Here is a 21,313-nt window from a genome sequence, read left to right on the forward strand (position 1 = left end):
CATACCTAGGAAACATTGGAAACTCACTTGCAGACCAAAACCCTGCAACAGCCTTTATTACAACAGCAACAACAACAACAAAGTGACGTCCAGTCTCAACTCTCAACACCCGGCCTCAAAACGGGTGAAAGTGCAGCAGAAATACGTCTGGCTGAGGTTGCTGCTCAGCCAAAATAGATGTGTGAAAGACCTTCCGTGAACATTACCCTTCGTTTCTGCCTGTGCAGTGCTACATTTGGATGGGTTGGTGTTGTCTGGCTGCCCTTGTCACAGCTGTATGGCTTGGTGGGACAGCTCTCTTGACACCTGGGATGGTGCGGGTTTGTCTCATTTTGTACTGATCTTTGGTCAAGCTGATCTTTTACGTTTGGCATTTTCATTTTCCCAGCAGGAGGTTTGGCTGGAAAGGCTAAAAGCAAAATTTTTGAGATGAACGGAATTGATTGAGATCAAATGCTGGTATTGTACAGCATCCTTTTTTTTTTAATGTTATTCTCTATCTTAAGACATACAACATTGATCCCTTTAATGCAGGCATGAAACAGCTTGGTTGAAGGAGGGAAGAGATGGTTTGAACTCTAAAGAAGAAGAAGGGAACATTGTCTTAAGCTTCGATGGTCAGAAACTATGAAATTCCTTTTTGAAGAGCCAGAGAAAGACTTGCAAGCCCCCAAGCATGTCTGATTTTACCAACTCTATCAGTTGGTCTAAAAAGATATCACCTCCTTGCTTCGCTTGGCATGAATGAAGTGATTTATGGAAACTGGAGGAAAACATTCTTTAGAATTCCCATTGGCACTCCAGAGGAGAAGGGGATAAAATAAAACCTTATAAAGCTGAGGGTCTAGCAGTGCTTATTTGAGCCCTCTCCTTGGTGGAATAAAGCCTCCATGCTTAGGCTGACATCCTACTTTGGTGCTTTAGGGGTTAAACCCTCTTCAGAGAGTATCAGTGGGGAAAAAGGAAACTGAAAGCTGTGCTGAAAAGCTACTAGGTGAGACTGGGTGTTGCCTGATCTATTTTATCTTTTAAAAGGGCAAGCTCTGAATCAAGCTTTGTGAAGATCGAGTGAGATGTGAAAGCTTGACAGTCACACATACAGGAAATCTTGAACTATCTCTGAGCTTCCTGGAAAATGACGTAGTGAGGTTATCGTAGTATTTACTCAGTGATGATCCCACAGTTCTTAGTGATCAGCTTTAAAAATGTGTTCACTTCCAGCACCTCAGTCTTGGGTGGAAACGGGCTCAGTTGGGTTTGTTGGAAATGCTTGGCAGCATCAACTGGCAATGATGAATAACTGAGCACAGGGAGCGGAGCCTGGGATGTTTTCTTTATCATGGGGGAAAAGGTTTGCTTTGTGCAGGGAATGTTTTTATACATTCCTGGCAGAGGCTGACAAACTTCAAACTCTTCTAGTCCCTAAGCCATTTAAAAATGTCTTCTTTAAATAGAGCATTGTGGAAGGAGCACTGGTACGTCTTTAGGTCAGAGTCTGTCTTTTTTCAGGGGGAGGAGATAGCAGGAAGGGATGGAAAGCTGCTCATCTCCTCCTAACCCCTTGCTGCTTTAAAAACGTGCTGGAATTGGGCAGGGTTTTTAATTCTTGCTAGCCTGACCCTCCCTTTCTTGCTCTTCTGTGTCTGAAGTGAAAGGAAGCGTGTCTGCTGTGAACACTGGAATAACAAAGCCCCCCGCTCGCACCCCAAACCCATGTGAACAGCTCCAGAGTAGTCCATGGAAGTGACACTAGGGAGCAGAGAAAAGCCAGACTTCGGCAGTAGTGCTAAATTTCAGAGGTTTTGTTCACCCGAGATTCCAGGCTCAGGAATTGCTGGTAGCTGGCCAAGGAGCTTGGATGGCAGCCTACCTGTTCCTCAGCTCTGCTCGGCCTGCTCCCTCCCCCCGCCTTTCTTTTTATAATTGCATAATATGCTAGAAAATTATCTGGATTTGGGACTTATTTTTAACCAGAAGAGGCTCGCTTCACCCAATCCGGTTTTTGATTTACCACCCAGCAAATGCTTTCTGAAGCCCTTGTAGCACTGAAACCCTGACTTCTTTAGCCCCCTCTTCTGCTTTCCAAGGATCTCCCAGCTCTTAAATGTTTGTCAGTCATTTTTGATGATGTTTAACTATGTTGTCTTTCTGCTGAACTGGTGTGCGACCATCAAACTGTGTTAGACCTGCCTAGTGCAGTTGTTTTGCAGGCACTAATCCCACTGGGTGCGTTCGGATTTGTACTCAAATAAGGAAGGCAAATTTTGTCTCCCAGATGATAGCTGCATAATGTGAGAAGGGTCAGGTATGGGGTAAAAGTCTATATGGCCATTGCAACTTCTTTCTGGGTACATGTGGCTAGAAAGCCTCCTCCACTTTTTTGGGGTTTTTTTAGGGTTTGGGTTTTTGTTTTTTTCCTCTTTAAACAAGGCAGAATTCTTCACGCCAGAAGAATTTGTTAAACAGAGGGAAGGATACAGGAATGAACAAGGGAGCTCCTTGTGATCATATTAAAAGAGTGAGCGGGTTAGAGTTCCAGCACCTCACCACTCTACTTTCTACCTGAGAAAATGAGAGAGCATAATGTTAGGTCGTGCTACTGTCACAGCACAGCAACTCCTTCATTCCTCTGCGTTTGGGGGGATCTTGGTGTCACAAAAATAATGGTGACAAAATGAGGTTGGGACTGTGCTGTGTAGAGGAGCATTTCCAGGCGCTCTGAAACATCCTGGAGGAGATGGCACTTGGGACTGAACTGCCCTACTTAATCTTAGCTCAGAAATTATTTATAATGCGGGGCAAGTTTGGTAAAATCCCCTTTGTTTCCTTCAAACCTTCATCTGACCAGCAGCAGAGTGTAGTGCAGAGAGTGGTCTTGGGGATTAGACTAAAATACTTGACAGATCTTTTTCATCTGTAATTTATCTAATTCTGAGTACAATAACTGCATTTCCTGCTCTGGTACTTCAGGTGATCAGCTAAATAAACCCATATGTGTATATCCTGGTGTACCAAAGGGCTGATCTCCCAACCTCACTGGGAAAGTTTCTCTCAACACACAATTGCTTGAGCCTCACTTCCCTTCCCCGGTGAACACATTTTGAAATAAAAAGAGGAAATTCATTGTGAGAACTTCGGTGCTTTACATTTGTATTCCCAGGCATAGCACTGCCTCAGTCAGGGAATGTGAGGAAACGTTCAGTACAGTGCCTGTGGCTTGTGCTCCTATGAACAGGTATTTGCTTAATGTAAGGAAGAGGAAATTTGCTGCCAGGCATGCTAGATCTGGAGTATTATAGATGCTGCCTGAATTCCTGCTTGGAATTTACCAGCACAGCCATGCCTAAACTTGGATGGAGCAGAGCCTTTCGTTGGGGTGGCTGCTGCTTGCTCGTCACGCTGCTGTGGGCCAAGGCTGAGTTATTGATGGGGACACGTGTGCACCTGCTTTGCTGCCTTCATCAGTCTCCTCTCTTCCCTTGCAGATATATGTTGGGGAAAGGAGGAAAGCGGAAGTTTGACGAGCATGAAGATGGGTTGGAAGGCAAAGTGGTGTCTCCCACTGACGGTCCCTCTAAGGTGTCTTACACCTTACAGCGTCAGACTATCTTCAACATTTCCCTTATGAAACTTTATAACCACAGGCCATTAACCGAGCCAAGCTTGCAAAAGACAGTTTTAATTAACAACATGTTGAGGCGAATCCAGGAAGAACTCAAACAAGAAGGCAGCTTGAGGCCCATGTTTGTGGCCGCTTCGCAGCCTGCCGACCCTCTCAGCGACAACTTCCGCGAGGCGCAGCCGGCGTTCAGCCACCTGGCCTCGCCGCCCCTGCTCCCCGCCAACTTCGTAAGCACTATGCCCCTGGAGTCCTGCCTCACCCCGGCCTCTTTGCTCGAGGACGACACGTTTTGCACTTCCCCGGCTGTCCAGCACGATGGTCCGACGAAGCCGCCACCTCCTGCTCTCCAACCAGTAAAGGACAGCTTCTCCTCAGCCTTGGACGAGATCGAGGAGCTTTGTCCAGCACCTACCTCCGCAGAGGCAGTAGCAGCTGAATCAGCAGCCGACGACTCTAAAGCCCAGCCCAGCGAGTCCAACATCCACAAGCCCGAGGGCCTCCCGGAGAGCAGAACGGCTGAACCCAAACTCATGGACCCCCTGCCTGGCAACTTTGAGATAACAGCTTCCACAGGTTTCCTCACAGACTTGACCCTGGATGACATTCTGTTCGCTGACATTGATACGTCCATGTATGATTTTGACCCCTGCACGTCTGCCACGGGGGCTGCCTCGAAAATGGCTCCCGTCTCAGCAGATGAGCTCCTAAAAACTCTCGCTCCGTACAGCAGTCAACCAGTAACTCCAAATCAGCCTTTCAAAATGGATCTCACAGAACTGGATCACATCATGGAGGTGCTTGTTGGGTCTTAAATATATTAGAAATATAGCAACTTTTTTTTGGTTTTTTTTTTTTTTTTTTTAATTTTCTTTTATTTTCTTTTTTTTTTAAAATTTAAGTACCAGTATATACACTTGGTAGTATTTCCATAGTCCCTCCCAGCCCCGATTCACAGCACTGTGCATGCATCCTTGCTTGCCTTTTTTGAAAAGAAAAGGATCACACTAGTTTTTGCTTCGAGCAGAGTTGGAGTGCCTTCATCCATGTATGACCACTTCTAATGTATTTTTTTTAAAGTGGTTCCTCAAGGAAGACCGAATAATCCTGGTATAGGAGAGAATATGTATTGTAGACAATGTTATGTTATTACAAAAAAAAAAAAAAAGAAAAAAAGGAAAAAAAAAGGTAAAAGCTAAGCACAAGGATTATGTTGGGGAAAGCTGTAAATTGCATGTGCATACTTGTCTATTTTTTCTATAAGTTTTATTGCAAGAGGTAAAAAATTTTATTATTTAGATAATCTCAATACCATTTTAGCCCTGTATAGGTTGACTTTAGCAATTCAGCCTTTTGGAGGCATTAACCTGCTCCTCTTTAAGTGTTGCATTTACATGGCTGTTTAGAAACTGCTGCCCAAATTTATTTTATATTTTTGTACAGATTCTGCAGTTTATGGTATTGTTTTTTCTAAAAACAAATGCTGTTTATACACACAAAAAAATAGCTATTTTGATAGGATTTGCTCACATAGTTCCTGCATAATTCAGATGTACAAGAACCACTTGTACTTTTATACAGAGTTGTAATGTTTTATATGTGTATGGTGCAAAGAGAAAATTGGATCAAATAAGCCTGCAGTCGGTTTCCCTGAATGCAAACAAACAAACAAAAAAAAAAAGTGCTTTAAGAAAGGGCTGGGAGCTGCTTCTGCCGGAGTTTCACAAGTGTTTGCTCCCTGCTGTACCCACTGCGCACTACTGTGATTCCTGAAACTTAGAGCCATGTCCTTTTCCAACACGTATGTGAAGCAGTTGGCAGGAAACAGTTGTGGAACTTCACCCCTGGAGGTCTGAGCGCTGTCCCCAAGCCCGCCCGCCTTGCCGGGCCCCCATCCCGCCTGACGTGGAGCCTTAACCCGGCGGAGATCGGCACCTCCTCACCCGGAGCTCCTGGGAATGGCGTGGGGGAGCCGTGCCCGGAGCCCCCGCGAGCCAGCCTCCCGTGGCATCTCCCTGACTGAGGGCGCGGGCGGAGAGCGCGGCTGGGAGCGTCCGCTCGCCCTTTCTTGGAGCATTTCTCCTCCCCTCTCCCACCTCACTGTGCTAAGTGCTGAAAAAGGCAGCTTCAGTATTACTGCAGTGAAGCTCATCTCGTACCTGCACTGGATGGACTTGCTTTAATATCCATTGCTGTCGAAACTGGAGCCAGTCGTGTGACATCACTTGGCATCTCCTATAGAGTTGGGTTCTTGTATCGACTGTGTTACCTGCTTTACACTTTATAGACCCGTTTTACAAGGAATATACAGACACAGCTTTCTATGCATGGTCCCCTCCCCGTAACACCTGAGAAGTCTTCTTACTGCACCAATAGCTGGGTTTTTTTTTTTTCCTAAGTTCGTTGTGGTGTACATTTAATTTAAAAAGAAAAAAATGTTTGCAATGTATCATGCCTATTGCTGAAGTTGCTATGGCATTTTAGTTTTCCAATGGTACTTTAGTTGTTGAGTGCCGGTTACAACCTATATTGTTGACATGCCTATGGCTTCTTTAGGAATAACTTTTGTATTTATTTAAGAAATTTTAAATTATGTTTTACGTCATTTGGCAATATTCAGTCAATTCTGCTCCCTTCTTGTCATGGATGAAATTGGGTCTTGCCTGCCTTTTGAGGAGGCGGCTTTTTATGAATTGGCACTTTAAACCAGGCCATATATATTTATTAGTATATAGATAGATGTAACGTAGATATGCACACAGACACGGGATGAGAGCAAATACATTTTTGCAATGAAGGAACTCCTAATGGAAATGAAATGCATCATGTACAGCTGCGAAAGGCGCTTTGGCTCCCAGTTCATCTGTCGGAGCGAGACAGGGCTGGGGGAGGAGGGGGGCACTGGCCCAGGGGGGTGGGTTTGCTTTCTTCTTCTTCCCAAGCTGAACTCTGAAGCACTGGGGTGCTGATGGATTTGCAGTCACTACACAGACTAAAGAGAACAGAAGTTACTGCTTCAAAGGGAGAACCATTGACCAAGTGTAGCTTTAGGGACCAGGGGAAGGGAGGGATGGGACAGCTCCAGCTCCACCCAGCCCTTGTTCCACAGCAATTCTCAGCCCTTGCAGGAGAACCCATGGCCTTGCTGTCCCTGCACCTCGAGTACCTGGGAACACAAACCTGGAACAGCACCAGGCTCACACAGCAACCTGGTAGGTGCTTGCCCCTTACCATGGTTAGAAACTGATTTGCAGGACACTGGAGCCGCCTGTTTTTTGGGATTACTTAAGTATTTACACCTGCTTAAATACCACCTGCTAGGCAAAAGCTCCCATCAGTGCCCTTCTCAGAGACCTGTGCTGTTAAGGGGAGTCAGCTGAAGTGAAGTTTTTGTACCCAGAGAGCAGGAGCCGAGCTCTAAATCCAGTCTGCCGCTTGGGCAGTGTCTGTGGCTCCTTGGTGCTGAAGCTCATGTCCTGGGGCAGAATCCCTACAGGAATCCCACAGGACAAAACCTACTTGATTTGTGGGGCTCAGCAGAAGGTTGGGAAGGCTGGTGCAGGCCTGGGTTGGAAGGGCTGAGCTGTGGCTTTCCCCCTGCACAGTCACTGACTGTCTCTAGCTGGGCCTGTGCTGTGGTCCCAACAGCAGCCAAGCATGGAATTTCTCTGACACCTACACCAGGGATGGAGATTGACATTGACGTGCAATGAAGTGACAAGATGGGAGCAGAATAAGAGGGCTTTGGATTTGAAGTGATTTTTTTTTTCTTAAATTATTTATTCTTTTTTTTTCCTTCTGTAAATATATTTATTTTATTGTGAAGCTAACAACATCTGGATTGTAACATGTACAGAATGTATGGTAGGAATGTATCCTCTTGTAGGAATGTAAAGCTGTATGAAAAAGGGTATGGGAGCCAGATTCAGAATTAATTGAGTTCCAGTCAGGATATGCATGGATCACAGGATTATTTTTTCCCTACACTCTTTTTCTAATATGGGTCTGGTTGTTTGAAATATGCAAAAAAAGGTATGGAGGAGGGACAGGGTTCTGTTCAAAATTAGTTCTAATCAGGCTCCTACCCCCCACTGGCTGCTTGAGACGGGCCTCCCTTGGCACGCTACTGGAATCTGCCGCTGGAGGCAGGAGCAAATGCAGTCATCTCCATCATGCTGGCCTGGGAAAGGTTTAGAAAAAAAAGATTTTTTTTCCCTTATTTTTTAAACACGCATGGGAGGCCCAGCTGAATTCCCTGGGGCCGGACGCCCGTAGAAAGGGGCAGGATGTTCCCTCCGGCCCCGGGAGTTGTGCCAGAGCCACGTCCTTGCCCGGAGCTGGGCCCGTACCGCCCAAAGCCCGGCTCTGCGTCCCACCAGCCCGGCCCGGGGCTCCGCAGTCCCTCCGCAGCCCTGGGAGCCAAGGAAGTGGAGCATCCCTGTTGCAGAGAGCGGCTTCCAGCGCCGTCTGTCCGGGCATCGCTCCGGCACCGCCTGCAGCCGGCCGGGACGGAGAGCAGCGCCGCGAGGGCAGCGCCTGGAGCAGTCGCTGTCAGGAGAAACTCGGACCTTGCGCAAGGTAATTCGGATTTTCCTCAACACCGTGTGGTAAGAGCCTGGGTTATTTAAAACTGAGGATTTTAAAACTGATAATTTTGAATCCAAAGTTTACACGTTATTACTATTAAATTGAGTATATAGCAATGGGTCCTGTTTGACAAACGGTTTAATTCATTCTGGCATGTTTTGAACTTTTTGTTCTTGTTACAGGGTTTCTTTTGGATTGGTTTTGTTCTTTTTTTTCTTCCCCCAATCCCCCAATCAGGCTTAAGTATCCTGCTTCTGTGCAAGTTGCTTTCAATATTCTATTAATTAATGAGACTGAACATTTTAAAATAAATTAGTTATTTTTAAGCACTTTTTTCTTTTTCTGAAAATAAGCCTAATGCAAGTTCTGGAACCTCTTTAAAAACACAAATTGCAGATAAAATCCCAACCTCAACTCCTATCTAGTTCTGAGTGTATTCCATACTAGTGCCTGCAAAGGCCAAGATTCTGGAAAAGGTGTAAATAGTGTGACATGTTCAGTGCATGGTTGTTTGAACAGGGCTTGTTATTGTCAAAAAAAAAAAAAAAAAGAAAAAAAAGAAAAAAAAGGAAAAAAAAAAGAAAAAAGGCTGTATTTCCCCTTCCCCTCCCACAGACCTTAGAGCTGTGCCTTTTCTATGCAATATTACAGACATCTGAAACCAGATTACTGTATTCACATGTAGGTATGGGCTGTAATCAAAAAAACAATTGGACAAATGTACATGGAAATGAGCAGTCTTACTTTTGTAGTTTTATATTATACAATAAACAATTAAAATAAATTCTGGCTTTGTTCTTTCCCTCCACGAAAGAGGGCGGTCAGGGGGAGGGCTGCAGGAGGAGGGCTGGGAGGTGTTCACCCGCGGGAGGTGGCAAGGGACAGGGGAGGGACGGCCCGGTCTGACCCCGCTCCGCCTGGCAGAACAAGAGAAACATCGCCTTGTGCGAGGCCGCTTCGTGCTGTGAGGCTTTTGTCCTCCCCGGCACAGAGAGGTGCCCGTGGTGGCCGTTCCTGGACTACGTGTGCCGAGGGATGCTCGGGGCTGCGAGCGGCTTCCCAGGCAGCGGCCAGGCTGGCCCGGAGCGGGACCTGCCCGCCGCTAATGCCCGCAATGCACCGTCCTTCAGGCCGCCAAATCCCAGCAGGAAACATCTGATACCTTAATCCGCCGCTTCGTTTATCAGTGCCCTCCTCCCCTCCCCACTCCTCCAGGTGCCTGGTGTTTGCTTTCAGGGCCAGCCAGGAGGGAGATCTCGCCCCTGCCTTTGGCTCCATCCGGCCTCTTGCGGCCGTGCCTGCAGCCCCGGAGCGCCCTGGGCTGGCCCCGCTGCGCTGCTCAGCCCATGAGTCACCCTGCGCACGCCTCGCCCGGCCTCCCACACCCACGGGAGCCCGCCTGCTCCATTTTGGATTTGCAGAGAACCAAGAGCCAGCGGGAAAAGCCGCGAGTCGTCCCCGTCCCGCCGTGCGGCACGCAGCAGCCCGGCTGCGCGGAGCTGGCTCGAGTTACGGCGCAGCGCCCCGGGCTCTGCACCAGCTGCCGCCCGGGGACAAATGGCTGCGGGGACACGGGGCGCAAAGAAAGGAGAAGTGGGGGAATTAAAGCCGGCCCCGGGATTGGATTTCTGTCTGCTCAGCAAGCGCTGCGCTCGCAGGGGTGAAGCGCAGCCGGGGCTACGGCGCGAACCCTTCCCCGGGGGCTCGGCTGCCAGCCGGGCTCCGCGGGGTCAGCTCCGTACGGACACGGCCAGCTGCTGGGGCGCTCGTCCGAGGCAGGGCCGGCGGAGATGCCGCTGTTGCACTCCCGAAGCTGTCCCGGTTTTGTTGCCACCTACCTTTTGAGAGTTTATTTCCTCACTTGAGACTTGTCAGTGAGAGCTGCCGCCAGCGCAGAACACCCGGGCTCCACACAGAGCCCTTCTTCCCCCTCCTGAGGTGGGCAGCTTCCCACCCACTCCAACCTCCCACCTCAGCCAGGGCAGACCATTGCTCTGGGTTTTTAGGATGGGGTACCCGTGCGGGGAGCTGCATCTCCCCTAAGGGTCTGCCCCGACCCGAGGGCAGCTCCGGGCATTTGCCCCAGGCTGCCCTTGCTCTGCGCTCTGAGCTCGCCGTGCGGGCAGCAGGAGGAAGGGGGAAGCAGGCTGGAGTTGGGCACAGGCTGGATGAGGCTCAGGCCCGAGGTATCTCACACCAACACCACACCGGAGCAGTGAAGCACTTACCTTGTTTCTGGAGGTGACAGGGTTCTGGGGTACCCTGGGGACCGAAGGACACTCTCTCCCTCCCTTGGGTGGTGCCACTGTGCCCCATTTCCACAGCACTGGCAGTGGCTCGTTTCAGCAGCATTGGCCCAGACCTGCATTCAGCTCTGCAAATGCTCGGTATCACGAGTCAGGGCTGCAACTCCATGGCTATCAAAAGCCACACCAAGCTCCTCTGGGCCCGAGTAAGTGGAAGATCATGGAGCTGAGGCCACCAGGGACGTTGCTCAAGTATATGCCATGTGGGCAGAAACACACCCAAACACGGCACTGAGGTGAGGAGGGGACACCAAAGTGCCTTTGTGCACCATGCTGCTGGCGGCCTCACCCAGGAGGGGTAACGCTCCCTGCCTCCAACCTGCACATCCATGTGGGACACGTGTTCCTCCAGCGCTGGCATTAGGAGCCAGCCCTGCTCACAGAGCACAGCCAGCTTCCCTGGACCACACGCATCTCATACTCACCAGAGGAAACACAGCAGGGAAAAATTGCTGGAGAATAAAATCCCTCCTGCCACAGGCCGTGCTTCATAGAGCTGCTGTGAACCACAGCAAACCCATCAGCTGAGACAGGTCTGCTGGGATGCTGGCTCCACGGCTGAGCTGTGCAAGGAGCTGCTTCTCCTGGCTCCCCCTGCCCCTTTCCACCCCACCCCTCTCCTCTGGGCTCCTTGTCCCCAGCTCCTGCTCAGCCCCGGGTCCCATTTGTCTCCATCACTGGTGGCTGCAGGCTCCTCTCTCTGCCCAGTCCTTGCATACATCATCTGCCTCCTCTCCAGGCAGCTCCCTCCCTCCACACCTCCCCTCCCTTTGGAAGAAACTGCCTTAGCAACTGGCAGCAGGCCAGCAAGATCATGGGTTTTCCCTCCCACCCTTCCTTCTCCTCCAAAGAACAAGGTGGCCAGGGAGGGGGAAGGAGCCATAAGGCCTCATGTGCAGCAGCCACAGGGGTTCTGCATGTGGCAGTGGGCTGGGCACACCTACATCTCATCCTCCGGCACTCCAGGTGTGCCAGGTGCTCTGGGGTCAGGAGCAGGGAGGCTATTTTTTAGTCCTCTGTCTCTCTTTCTTTTTCAACCAACATGTTCCCAAAAAACAGCCGATTCCTCCCCAACCATCTCTAGATCTAGAGATCTGCCAGAGGAAGGCACAAAGGAACAGCTTCCAAATTGCCAATTTGTGCAAGGATTTCCTTCCATTCTTTTGGCCCTGCCTTCCCCACCTCATGCTACTCTCCCTGGACTATTTCCTCTCCTGTTTCCTCTCCTTTTCCCCCTGTTCACTGGGCTTCCTTCCCCTTGCCCTGTTCCTCCCCTTGCTTTCTCTCCTTCACACAGTTTGGCCTCCAGTACTTGCCCCTTTCCTGGTGTGAGCAGGGATGACATGGATTGTGTGCTTGTGCCAAGCTCTGCATTTATTAGAGAGAGTCAGGAAAAAGAGAAAAGAAAGTGCCTCCAACCCCTGGAAGCCTGCTAGAAGACAACACTCAGGTAGGGTAACATTGCTCTTGCTTTCCTTGCACTCTGCCTTACCGTTTGCATGGAGAAAGGATTATTTGGGCTGCTCCAAAGGGACTTCACTGTCTAGCTTGCAGAAAAATCTAACCCTTTGGCAGAGCTAATTTGGCCAGCCTGCTCCTTCTTGGGGTGGGTCTGCTGGGGTGGGAGGCAGACAACCTCCCTTCCCCCTGCCCTGATGGCAGAAAAAAGCAGCTGCCACCACCCTTTTCCTGCCTGCCAGGGGTTAATATCGTGGCAGCCAAAGTGGCACCTTAAACCAAAGGTTTCCACCTAAATCCTTCAAAAGTGTCACATGAAGTGGTCTGCATTTCTTGTCTTCCCTGCTGTTTGGTGGGAAAACTTGGTGAAGCAGATCTGCCTAATATAACCTTCATTAAGGGATGTGAGGGGGAAAGTACGAGACCCCACTGGGAAAATGCAGAGGTGCCACAAACCCAGGGGCTGGATGAGGGGGTTTGAGTGCTGGCTGGTTTAGCAGCAGCATTCTCATGTGAGGCCTGGCAGCTGGCTTGGAACACGAACGCAAGGGGGGCTCCAATTCCAGCCAGTTTAAAGCCCAGCCCTCTGCTCCTGCACCTTTCTCCAGCCAGAAGTGCAAAGAAGCTGCTTCTGCCACCCTGAATGGCACTGAGGGTCACCTCAGCCACTGTCTTTTCTAGCCTCAAGCTAATGCTCCCGTTCCAGGGATGAGGAGCACTTATTCCCAGTTTGGAGAACATCTCTCCTGAATGTAACTCCATTTTCAAAGCCCTGGAGCATCCTACCTCCCTTTGGTGGCTGTGGGGACACAGCTTCAGCTACACCAGGGTTTGAGGAAGGTCTGCTGAGCTGCCAGACTTTGGCTTTCACTGGATGAAAGCAAAGGGTCTGGGCCCAGATCATATTCCCAGGAGGAAATGTGTACAATTGGAAGCAGCAGTGATGCTCAAAAACCACACAGGGGCTGGCCAGTGCAGCCCAGAGGCAATCCAGCTCCAGCAGCAAGACTTGGTCCCAGCTGCGGAGCTTCCATCCAAGGAAAGGCTTGGGGTTCAGGAGAGGAGCAGCTCAGCTCCAGGGCAAGAAAAGCCTTTCAGGGTTACCTGTGGATCCACGTGGCCTCTGCACACAGCAGCTGCTCTGTCTTCCAACCCTTGGATGCTGTGACACAGGGACACCACGGGCACAGCCCCGAGCTGGCTGTGCTCCAACAGTGTCACCTCACATTCCTTGGAGCAGCCCCTCCTGCTGAGGAACCTCGGAGCACTCAGACTCGCGCCAGGGAGGGAGAACTGCACTGTGCTGCTCTGGGAGCCAGGCTGCTCCCACCTTGGAAAGGAAAAGGATTCAGGGAAACAACAGGGCAGCGGGACTGGGGAAGAGCTGAGCTTGCAGTTTGCTCTTTTTGCCCTCAGATGCAGCTCTGCCAGATCAGCAAAGCCACCCCCATTTGGATGACACCCCTGCTTGGATGACACCCCAAAGACACACAGCAACAGCCACAAACAGAGCAGAATTTCTAAGCAGAGTTCAAAACACCCTCTCCATCCCTCTCCTGACACAGATGAGCCCCCAAACACGGTGTGGCTTCAGCAGTCTCATGGCTTATTACTTACTACAAGCTGAATTCAGGATGGTTTCCTTTATCCAGCCCAAGCGAAGAACTCCAATGCAACAAAAAAAAAAAAAAAAAAAAAAAAAAAGGAAAAATTAAATCACCTCATCACCTCTGCCACTCAATTTGGGTTACTAAAAAGCCTTGACTTAGTGGGTTAGGGATCACCAGCACACCCAGAATCACTTGCAGAGAGGAGCACAACAGTGATTTGTAGACCCGTGGTGTGTCCCAGGGGCTCTGGGGATGGCAGCGATGCAGAACAGCAGCCACAGCAAAACCAGACACTGCGGGAGCAAAGCGAGGGCCCAAACGTGCCGGTGAACCATCCACTGCGAGATGGCTCAGCCAGTCTGGGGTCCCACACACGAAAGCAAGGACAACCCAGCACTGTGTCATCCCTGGCAAAGGAGTGGGGGAAAAAGGGAGAGAAACATGCTGGGCAGGAGGGACGACTCTTCGATGTGGCCCTGGGGATGAGCTTGGACAGGTGGCAAGTCCCAGCTTGCTCCCTCCTGCCAGAAACTCCTATTCCTGCCTCTCCTCCCACGCCCTGTGCTCCTGCTGTGACCTCCCTCCCAGCTCAGCCACCACACAGCCGCTCCCAGGCAGTTCCCCGTGGGGAGCAGAGGGGCAGGGGATGAGGTGAATGAGACTGGGAAGGAGAAGGGCTCCAAGGGCGCAGGACTTGCCAAACAGGAGCATCCCTTAGAAGGGATGGGAGGAAAACCAGCCTTCCCACCGTCGATGGGCTGCTCCTGGGAGATAGCAAATCCACGTGGCTCTAACTCCATTTCACACCCGGACCTGGGGCGGGGTAAGTGCTCTCCAAAGTTATGGATGAAAAAGATGTAATTTAAAAATAAAGAGTAATCCTCTCCAAGATATCCTAGCCTGGCTGGTGCTCGCCAGGCTCAGAGCAGGCACGGTGGCTCCAGCCTGCCCAGCACCCCTGCCCAGGCAAAACTGGTTTTGGCACCAGCTCTGGGTGCCAGAACGTGCCCAGCTGGCTGGGAAGGGCTCTGTGGGACAGTGGCACCAAGGGAAAACTGCAGCCTCAGGAACACACACACACACCGAGCCTGCTCTCTTGTGCTGCTCTAAAAGCTTCACTGCTTCAAGGGAGAGGCATCAAAATTTAAGCCTAAATTAAGATTTAAGATAAACAGCAGGAACAAACCCATTTGGCCCAGCTCCTTTCTCTCCAGCAGACTTGCAATCTGTACCAGGTGAGCAGGGCCCAACCATTTCTGGTTATGGTGTCTGTTCTAAAGCAACTGATCTAAACTTCAGTGAAACAGGCAAATTTGGCTCTGCTGCTCCAGAACACCCTGTGCCATCTGCAGATGATTCTTTACACAGAGAAAATGTGCCCTGACAAACAGAGTTAAACAACCCAATAGCTTCGTGTAATATATAATTTATCACCCAGAGTAACCATAAGAAAAGCACATTTTAAATGTGGGGTTTGACTGTGGTTAACCCTGAAATTAGGGTCTTTCTTTTCTCGATTACTGCACTCCTCTTTTTGAAGCACAGCTACCCCCAGAGCCAAGCTCAGCTCTGCTGCTTTAAACCCAGCTCCTAACCCCTGCTCCTCACACAGCCTTTAGCATGAAACAGGTCCTGCAACTGTACCTTTGGAGCAGCAAAGGCAACACCTGCCATGGAGAAGAAGAGTTAAAAACACCTTGTAAAACACCACCTCCTTGTTAACCCAAGAGAGAAAACCCAGGCACCCACTCCTGGTTTAGTGTCTCACACACCCAGAGCAGCAGAATAATTTACCAACATATAAACAGAGGGCTTAGGGGCAGCTGCACCACATAAACAGTCACGGTGGGGCTCTGAAGTTGCTGTCAGGATATGGGATATAAAGCTGGGTGAATAACTGATTTTTCGGTTCACTGGCAACCCTGAAAAAAGTTTCAAAAGAAAAAAAAAAATTCATTTGGGGTCGACTGAAACAAATGTTTCGCTTTGACTTTTCAGCCCCTTTAACAAAAGTTAGCTCCGAAGATCATTCCAAATGAAAAGTTGCTTCAAATAAGAAGATCTCAAAGCCTTTTATTCAGAAAAGGCTGAAACAAAATAGGTTTGTTTCTTTTCTAGCTAGGAAAAGAAAATGTGGCAAATCAAAACAACTCATTTTCATTTTGCCAAAATTTGCCTTTTTTGCTCAAGATTTTACCCAGCTCCAGCACAACCAATTTGCACATGCAATAACTTAAAGAGAGACACTAGTAAGCCTGATGGAATACAAGTTTGTTTTGTTTTGTTTTTAAAAAAACAAACCAAACAACAACACTGCACAAATGTCCTGAAACTGAAACCCAACAGAAAGTAAGCTCAAAACCACTAAGCTTTTCTTGGCTCGGTTAGAGAATCTTATTAAGTCTCTGAATCATAGAGCCACAGATTTGGGATGTTGTGAAAATTAAATTAGTCTTACTTATTATTAGCAAGGCAAGAAAGGAACCAGGAGATTAGGATGCAGCAAGTGGCATTGTGAGCCAACTTTTCAGCGTGTCCCTGCCTTTCTCCTGCAAACCCACAATTAGTGGCGCCCGCGCTGCTCCGTGGTGTTTTTAATCTCGGGATGCAGGTTCCTGACTCTCCCCTCAGCCTAATGCAAATCCAGGATTTAATGCCACGCCACAGTGAGATTCTCATTTCACTTCCTGCCTTGTTTCATTTGAAGCCTCTGCTTGTCTGTGCTCTGTAGGTGCATCTTACCCTACGGCTGCAAACATTTAAGATCCAGGGAAAGCAGGAGTTAAACCTTTGGGATAGAGGAGGAAAGGCACCCATGCATTTGGACTTCCAGAGAGTACAGTCGGGATGATCCCACCCCTCTCCTCTTTGGCCTTTTTCCCTTGGGAGTTTAATACTGGAGTTTGCTGGCTGCTGGATGGCTCTGATGCCTTGGGGGACAGAGGCTGGCCAGCTGGGACAGGAACACTGCCCTACACCACAGGACCAGAGACAGAGATGGGATTTATCCAGAATTATTCATGCTTTCATTCAGGATTCATTCATTTACTTCACATGCCAGGGAAGAAGTGGGAGCGAGGCACTTTGTTTTTCTAACTGCTGTACTTTTAAATTAAGCCAGGCTATAGCACAGCTCACCTTCGTAACTCACAGCTTCCAGACATCCCACCAGACTCCTCAGTGGAAAGAAAGCAAAGAGCAGATATTCCAAATGCCTCACCCAAGCCTGGGTTTTAAACAGTAGGAAAAAAAAACCAAACTGGTTTTCATATGTCAAAAAGAGACAAAGACAGGCAGTGACAGTTTGCTGGAAATTGTTTTTACAGATCACAACTGAAAGTGGCTTTAAACCCACAGAAGTCCTTGGAAGGTAAAAAAGCCCATCCAAAGGAGAATTTGGACCATCTCAAATCACCGCTACACTATGAAGCCGTAGCCTTCCTGAGGGCAAACTCCAAGGCAATATTTAATGAGCCAATACTTCCATTTATCATGAGCTCATTTGAATACCAGAGTCCCTACATAATAAATCAAACCTGCCTGCAGTGTTTTTATTATTGTTTTGTTTAAACAGCTCCTTTAATCCCCAAACAGCTGGATATCAGCACAGCAGGGCTAGGGGTGAGCAGCTGGGCAGCACAGCACCTCTGGTCCCTCAGGCCACGGGGCTTCCAGCAGGTGAGGTGGGAAGGGCTGTCCTGCTTTCCCAGCCTCAGCTCTCCCAGGAAACAGCACTCACACCAGAGAGGAACCAGACATCTTCAACTCTGCTCAGAGCAAAAAGGAGCTAAAACCTTCCTGGCTGGAGATGGGTTTTAGCCCTGCACACTGGGAGTGGGAGCCCAGGGAGTTCCAGCACCGACTGCACAGCTACAGTCACCACTTCTGTCCTTCAGCCAAGGACAGCAGCTCCTCATCCCTTCCCCCTCCAGGGTACTGCACCCCACAAAACATGCAGGCTTTGCAGAGGGGCTTCCCAGCCTGACTCAAAGAATAAGCAAGGTGCAGAAGAGCATGGAAAGCTGGAGTTCCTGCAGCCAGCACTTCTGCAGTCCTTGGCCACACCTCTGGAAGCGACAAGCTGCAGGGAACTCCCAGCACACACATTCCTGTCCCTTGCGTTTACTCCTGGTTTCACATTTCCTGTGGTGTGCCAGATGAACAGAGGGATGAACCAGATTTGCTCCAAATCTCCCCTCACAGCCTTTTGGGAGCAGAGCTCTTCCCTTGTCAGAGGTCTCCAGCCCAAGGCGAGCACATGCAGCCTGCCAGGATAGAGCAGAGCCCAGAGACTCATTCCTTGGAAAACTGCAGGCTCTCAGAGTACCAGGACCCCAGTACCACCAGGTGAAACCTACAAGAGATGGGATGTGGTGCCACTTCCAGCAGAGAACAAGTAGCTGGGGTTCTGTAAGCACCCTGATCACTGCTGCAGCACTGAAGGTGAGCAGCTCCCATGTGCACTGTGCTCATGAGACACAGCTCTATCAGCCCAAACAGCATCCAGTGCCTCTCAGGATAATTCCAACTGCAGGAAAGGTCTCCCTGTATCAATCATGTGTGTGTGTGTATAATCATATACAACTGTGTATGATAATTATCCAAAATCAGCTCCTCACAGCAAACTCTAGATAAGGAAAATGGTCTGGGCCACATAAATTACACAAAAAAGCAAACATAAATCCCTATTATTTTGACACAAGTTGAAGTGTTTGGCTAGAGAGTGCAGCCTTGAGTTCATCAGCCCCTTCTGTGACCAGCTCCCAACAGGCAGCAAACATCACACTGAGACTGTAGCATCTTTCCTGGCATCTCCCTCGGCAGGGAAAAGACACCTCTAACTCTGGGGCTACACTTCTGCACAGCTACAACAGTAACTGCAGCCTTCACATCAACTTTTGTGAGTTACTGAGTTTCCCACACGCGAGTTTGTTTCACAGGAGAAGAGAAGGCCTACCTCTGCCTCGCTTTCCCCTTTTCCAGGGGCAGCTCTGTTTTTGGGGAGCTTGGAGCAGCAGTGGGGTCTGCAGTGCTCTGACAGGCAGGAGGGAAAGGCAAGCCCTGTTGAAAGTGGAGCAGGATCTCCCTTGTGGTCCTGCCAGCGTTCCCTCGCCCGCCTCCACCTGTTTGGGTTGCTGAGAAGAAACCAGAGCCTATTATCAGGCCGGCTGCTTTGTCAGGTGCTCCTTTGATGTAAATTCAGCCACGATCAGATGTGCTGATGGCAGCAAACAGCCAAAGAGAACTCAACTGCCCTGCACGGTGACCTGCAGAGATTAGAGCCAGCGGGCTGTGGACAAATAATGGAGATTAGACATGAACGAGCTGAGAAGTCTTGGGAGAAGCACCCAGGGAGGCAAAAATAAGCAATGCAGACAGAAAATAGGAAAATGAGGTAGACCAAGGATTGATTAGACCCTACTAATGCAGAAATCAAAGCCCTTCCCCACCTCTTGATACTTCAGCCTTGCCCAAATGCTCCTGCTCCACTTGCTGCAGGCTAGCTGGCTGACAGAAACCCTTAGTGCACCTTTGCTGGATTCTGCCTGTCACAGTCATCACTGCAGAACCAACTCAGCCCTTACAGGGGGTGGGGGGAAACCAGACTTCCCCCACCCACCCTTTTCTTTTATCCTTTTTTCCTTTTTCAAAAATTTGTGGAGAGCTGGTGACCTTTTGCAAGGGTAGAGGACCAGGAGGCCTGAAAGGCCAGACAATCCCACGCCCACATCTAAGTTGAAGCAATGCAGCTTTCCCTCCTGCAGATCTGTCCCTGCCTGCAGCTCAGCTGCATTTTGCAAGGTTTCTTTAAAATTTGGAGAGTAGGACTCTGCTTTTGAAGGTGGAAACATTTAATTTGGGGCAGTATAGCACACCATTGCATTACCTGATTTTTTCATTTTTTATCTGTTGCTAGTGGTGATGTTCTGCCCCTGCAAGCTCCCAGATTTGAGGACCATTTCTGATTTAGGGACCACTCAGCAGTGTGCCAGGTGACAGATGGTATTCAGACACCCAAATTCATGGGGAATACCAGAGAGCGCCAGAGAAAAGTACTTTTTTCACTGATCAACCTTCCTGCAGCTAAAGGAGGCCTGATGCCTTATTACAGGCACATCTATCCTTGGAATCCCAGTTGCAGACAGCATTTTCTGTATCCATCAAAAAGGGAATTTCTCTAGCAACAGCAGCAGAACTGTAAAATTCCTCCTGCAAACATATTAAAATCCCCCTTGCCACCGCACACCATGGCTCTTCTCACCACCACCTGCAAACCAGGGCAGCCACACTCTGTTCATATTTGCAAACACAAGGGTGAATTTTCAACCCCGCTGACCAGAAGTGGCAGAGTAAGACCAAGATGTCATGGAGGCAGATTTCTGCACACCAGGCCATTATTTGCTAACGAGATTTCAGCTGTGATGCTCCTGACTCAAAACAAACTCCAGGGACCAGTACACTCAGGAATTTGTTGTCAGGAAGTCCTGCACTCTTTTCCCTCATGCTATGGTGCCAGGCTGGCCTGGGCAGTGCTGCACCTCACCAGGTATCTCCCTACACCCACCCCCAGCCTCAGGGGAAAGTGGCTTTCAGGAAGAGATGAAAACTGAAACGCACACACTGCAACATTTCAGCAGTGTCCTGAGACAGCTTCACCTCCACAGTGCCAGAAAGGTCCCCCAGTGCACTGCACAAACCAAACACAGGGAATAAGCAGGAGCCTGTGCCAGCTGCAGTGGTCCTACAAGCTGGAAAGGACCAAACTCCCTACCTCTTCAGCCCTGGACTGGGGAGAATTGGCTCAGGCCACCTTCTGAATGAAAGAACAGCTTTCCTAAGGACTGAGCTCACACTGCCAGCCTGCTAAGGAGATGCATTGACTGGAAACCTAAAGGACAGCTGTTTGTACCTCCCTTTCCACCCTGCTTCCTCCTCCCCAGCCAAAGGAGGGGGAAAGTTGCCAGAAGAGACTTCATCTAGGTGGCTAAGGACAGAGAGAAAGGGATAGGACACCTCTTCAAAATGGAAAAGGGGAGAAAATGTTCCCGTAGGAGCACAAAGCAGCCACACAACTGCTCCTTTTGCCTTTGTCAGAGGGAGGCAGCTCAGTCCAAGGGAGAGTGGAGTAACCTGCATGAGTCTGAACAGCTGCAAAGCACCCCACCAGCTGCACTTCAGTTCTTAACTCGCTTCACCATCAACTCAGTGACAAAAGGCTTTAGTGCTCCTAATGAAAACACAGTCCCTGCACCAGTAAAATAACACAGCCTCGAAAAAAAGCCCTTTTTGGTAGCAGAATTCACGTGCAAACAGGTTTCAGGTCCAAGTTGCTGAGATTGGGACAAAATGTTTGATGTTGTTTGGGGCTGGAGACAGGGAGGAAAGGGAGGATTTGAAGGTGTTAGGGAGACACTTCATGACTGCTTTTGATTTGTTTCCAGAATATCCATGTTTTCTATTTGTGCTAATGCTCACTGTAGTTTAAAAGCCAACATGTGATCAAAAAACGCCTTACAGGTCCTGAGCCAGTCTTTGCATTTTTGAAAGTGCCTGGTAGGTATTTTCTGCTCTAAACTCCTGTGGAAGGTGCTCCCACATCCTTCTCCAAGACTGTTGTGAGCAAGTGCTTTAGGGAGAGATTCAGCAAATCTTGCCTTGTCTTCTGTAAATTCCTTGGACTGGTGAGCATAAAGAAGTAAAAAAAAAACCCAAACCAATGGTCCAGCTACTCA

The 21,313-nt window shown here is 49.3% G+C and overlaps 1 protein-coding gene across 3 annotated transcripts in view; it reads left to right on the plus strand.

The window, feature by feature from the left end:
- Window positions 1-8,990, plus strand: part of SERTAD2 (SERTA domain containing 2) — an 81,223-nt gene extending 72,233 nt beyond the window's left edge. For all 3 annotated transcript variants that reach the window (XM_041476907.1, XM_041476909.1, XM_041476908.1), the window contains one exon: window positions 3,486-8,990. In XM_041476907.1, coding sequence (XP_041332841.1) covers window positions 3,490-4,434 — 945 coding nt within the window. In that variant the 5' untranslated portion in view covers window positions 3,486-3,489 and the 3' untranslated portion in view covers window positions 4,435-8,990. The remainder of the gene's footprint in view (window positions 1-3,485) is intronic.
- Window positions 8,991-21,313: the final 12,323 nt, after the last annotated feature.

The sequence above is a fragment of the Pyrgilauda ruficollis genome, unplaced genomic scaffold (genome assembly GCF_017590135.1).
Source record: "Pyrgilauda ruficollis isolate IOZ18807 unplaced genomic scaffold, ASM1759013v1 scaffold4, whole genome shotgun sequence".
Taxonomy (NCBI): Eukaryota; Metazoa; Chordata; class Aves; order Passeriformes; family Passeridae; genus Pyrgilauda; species Pyrgilauda ruficollis.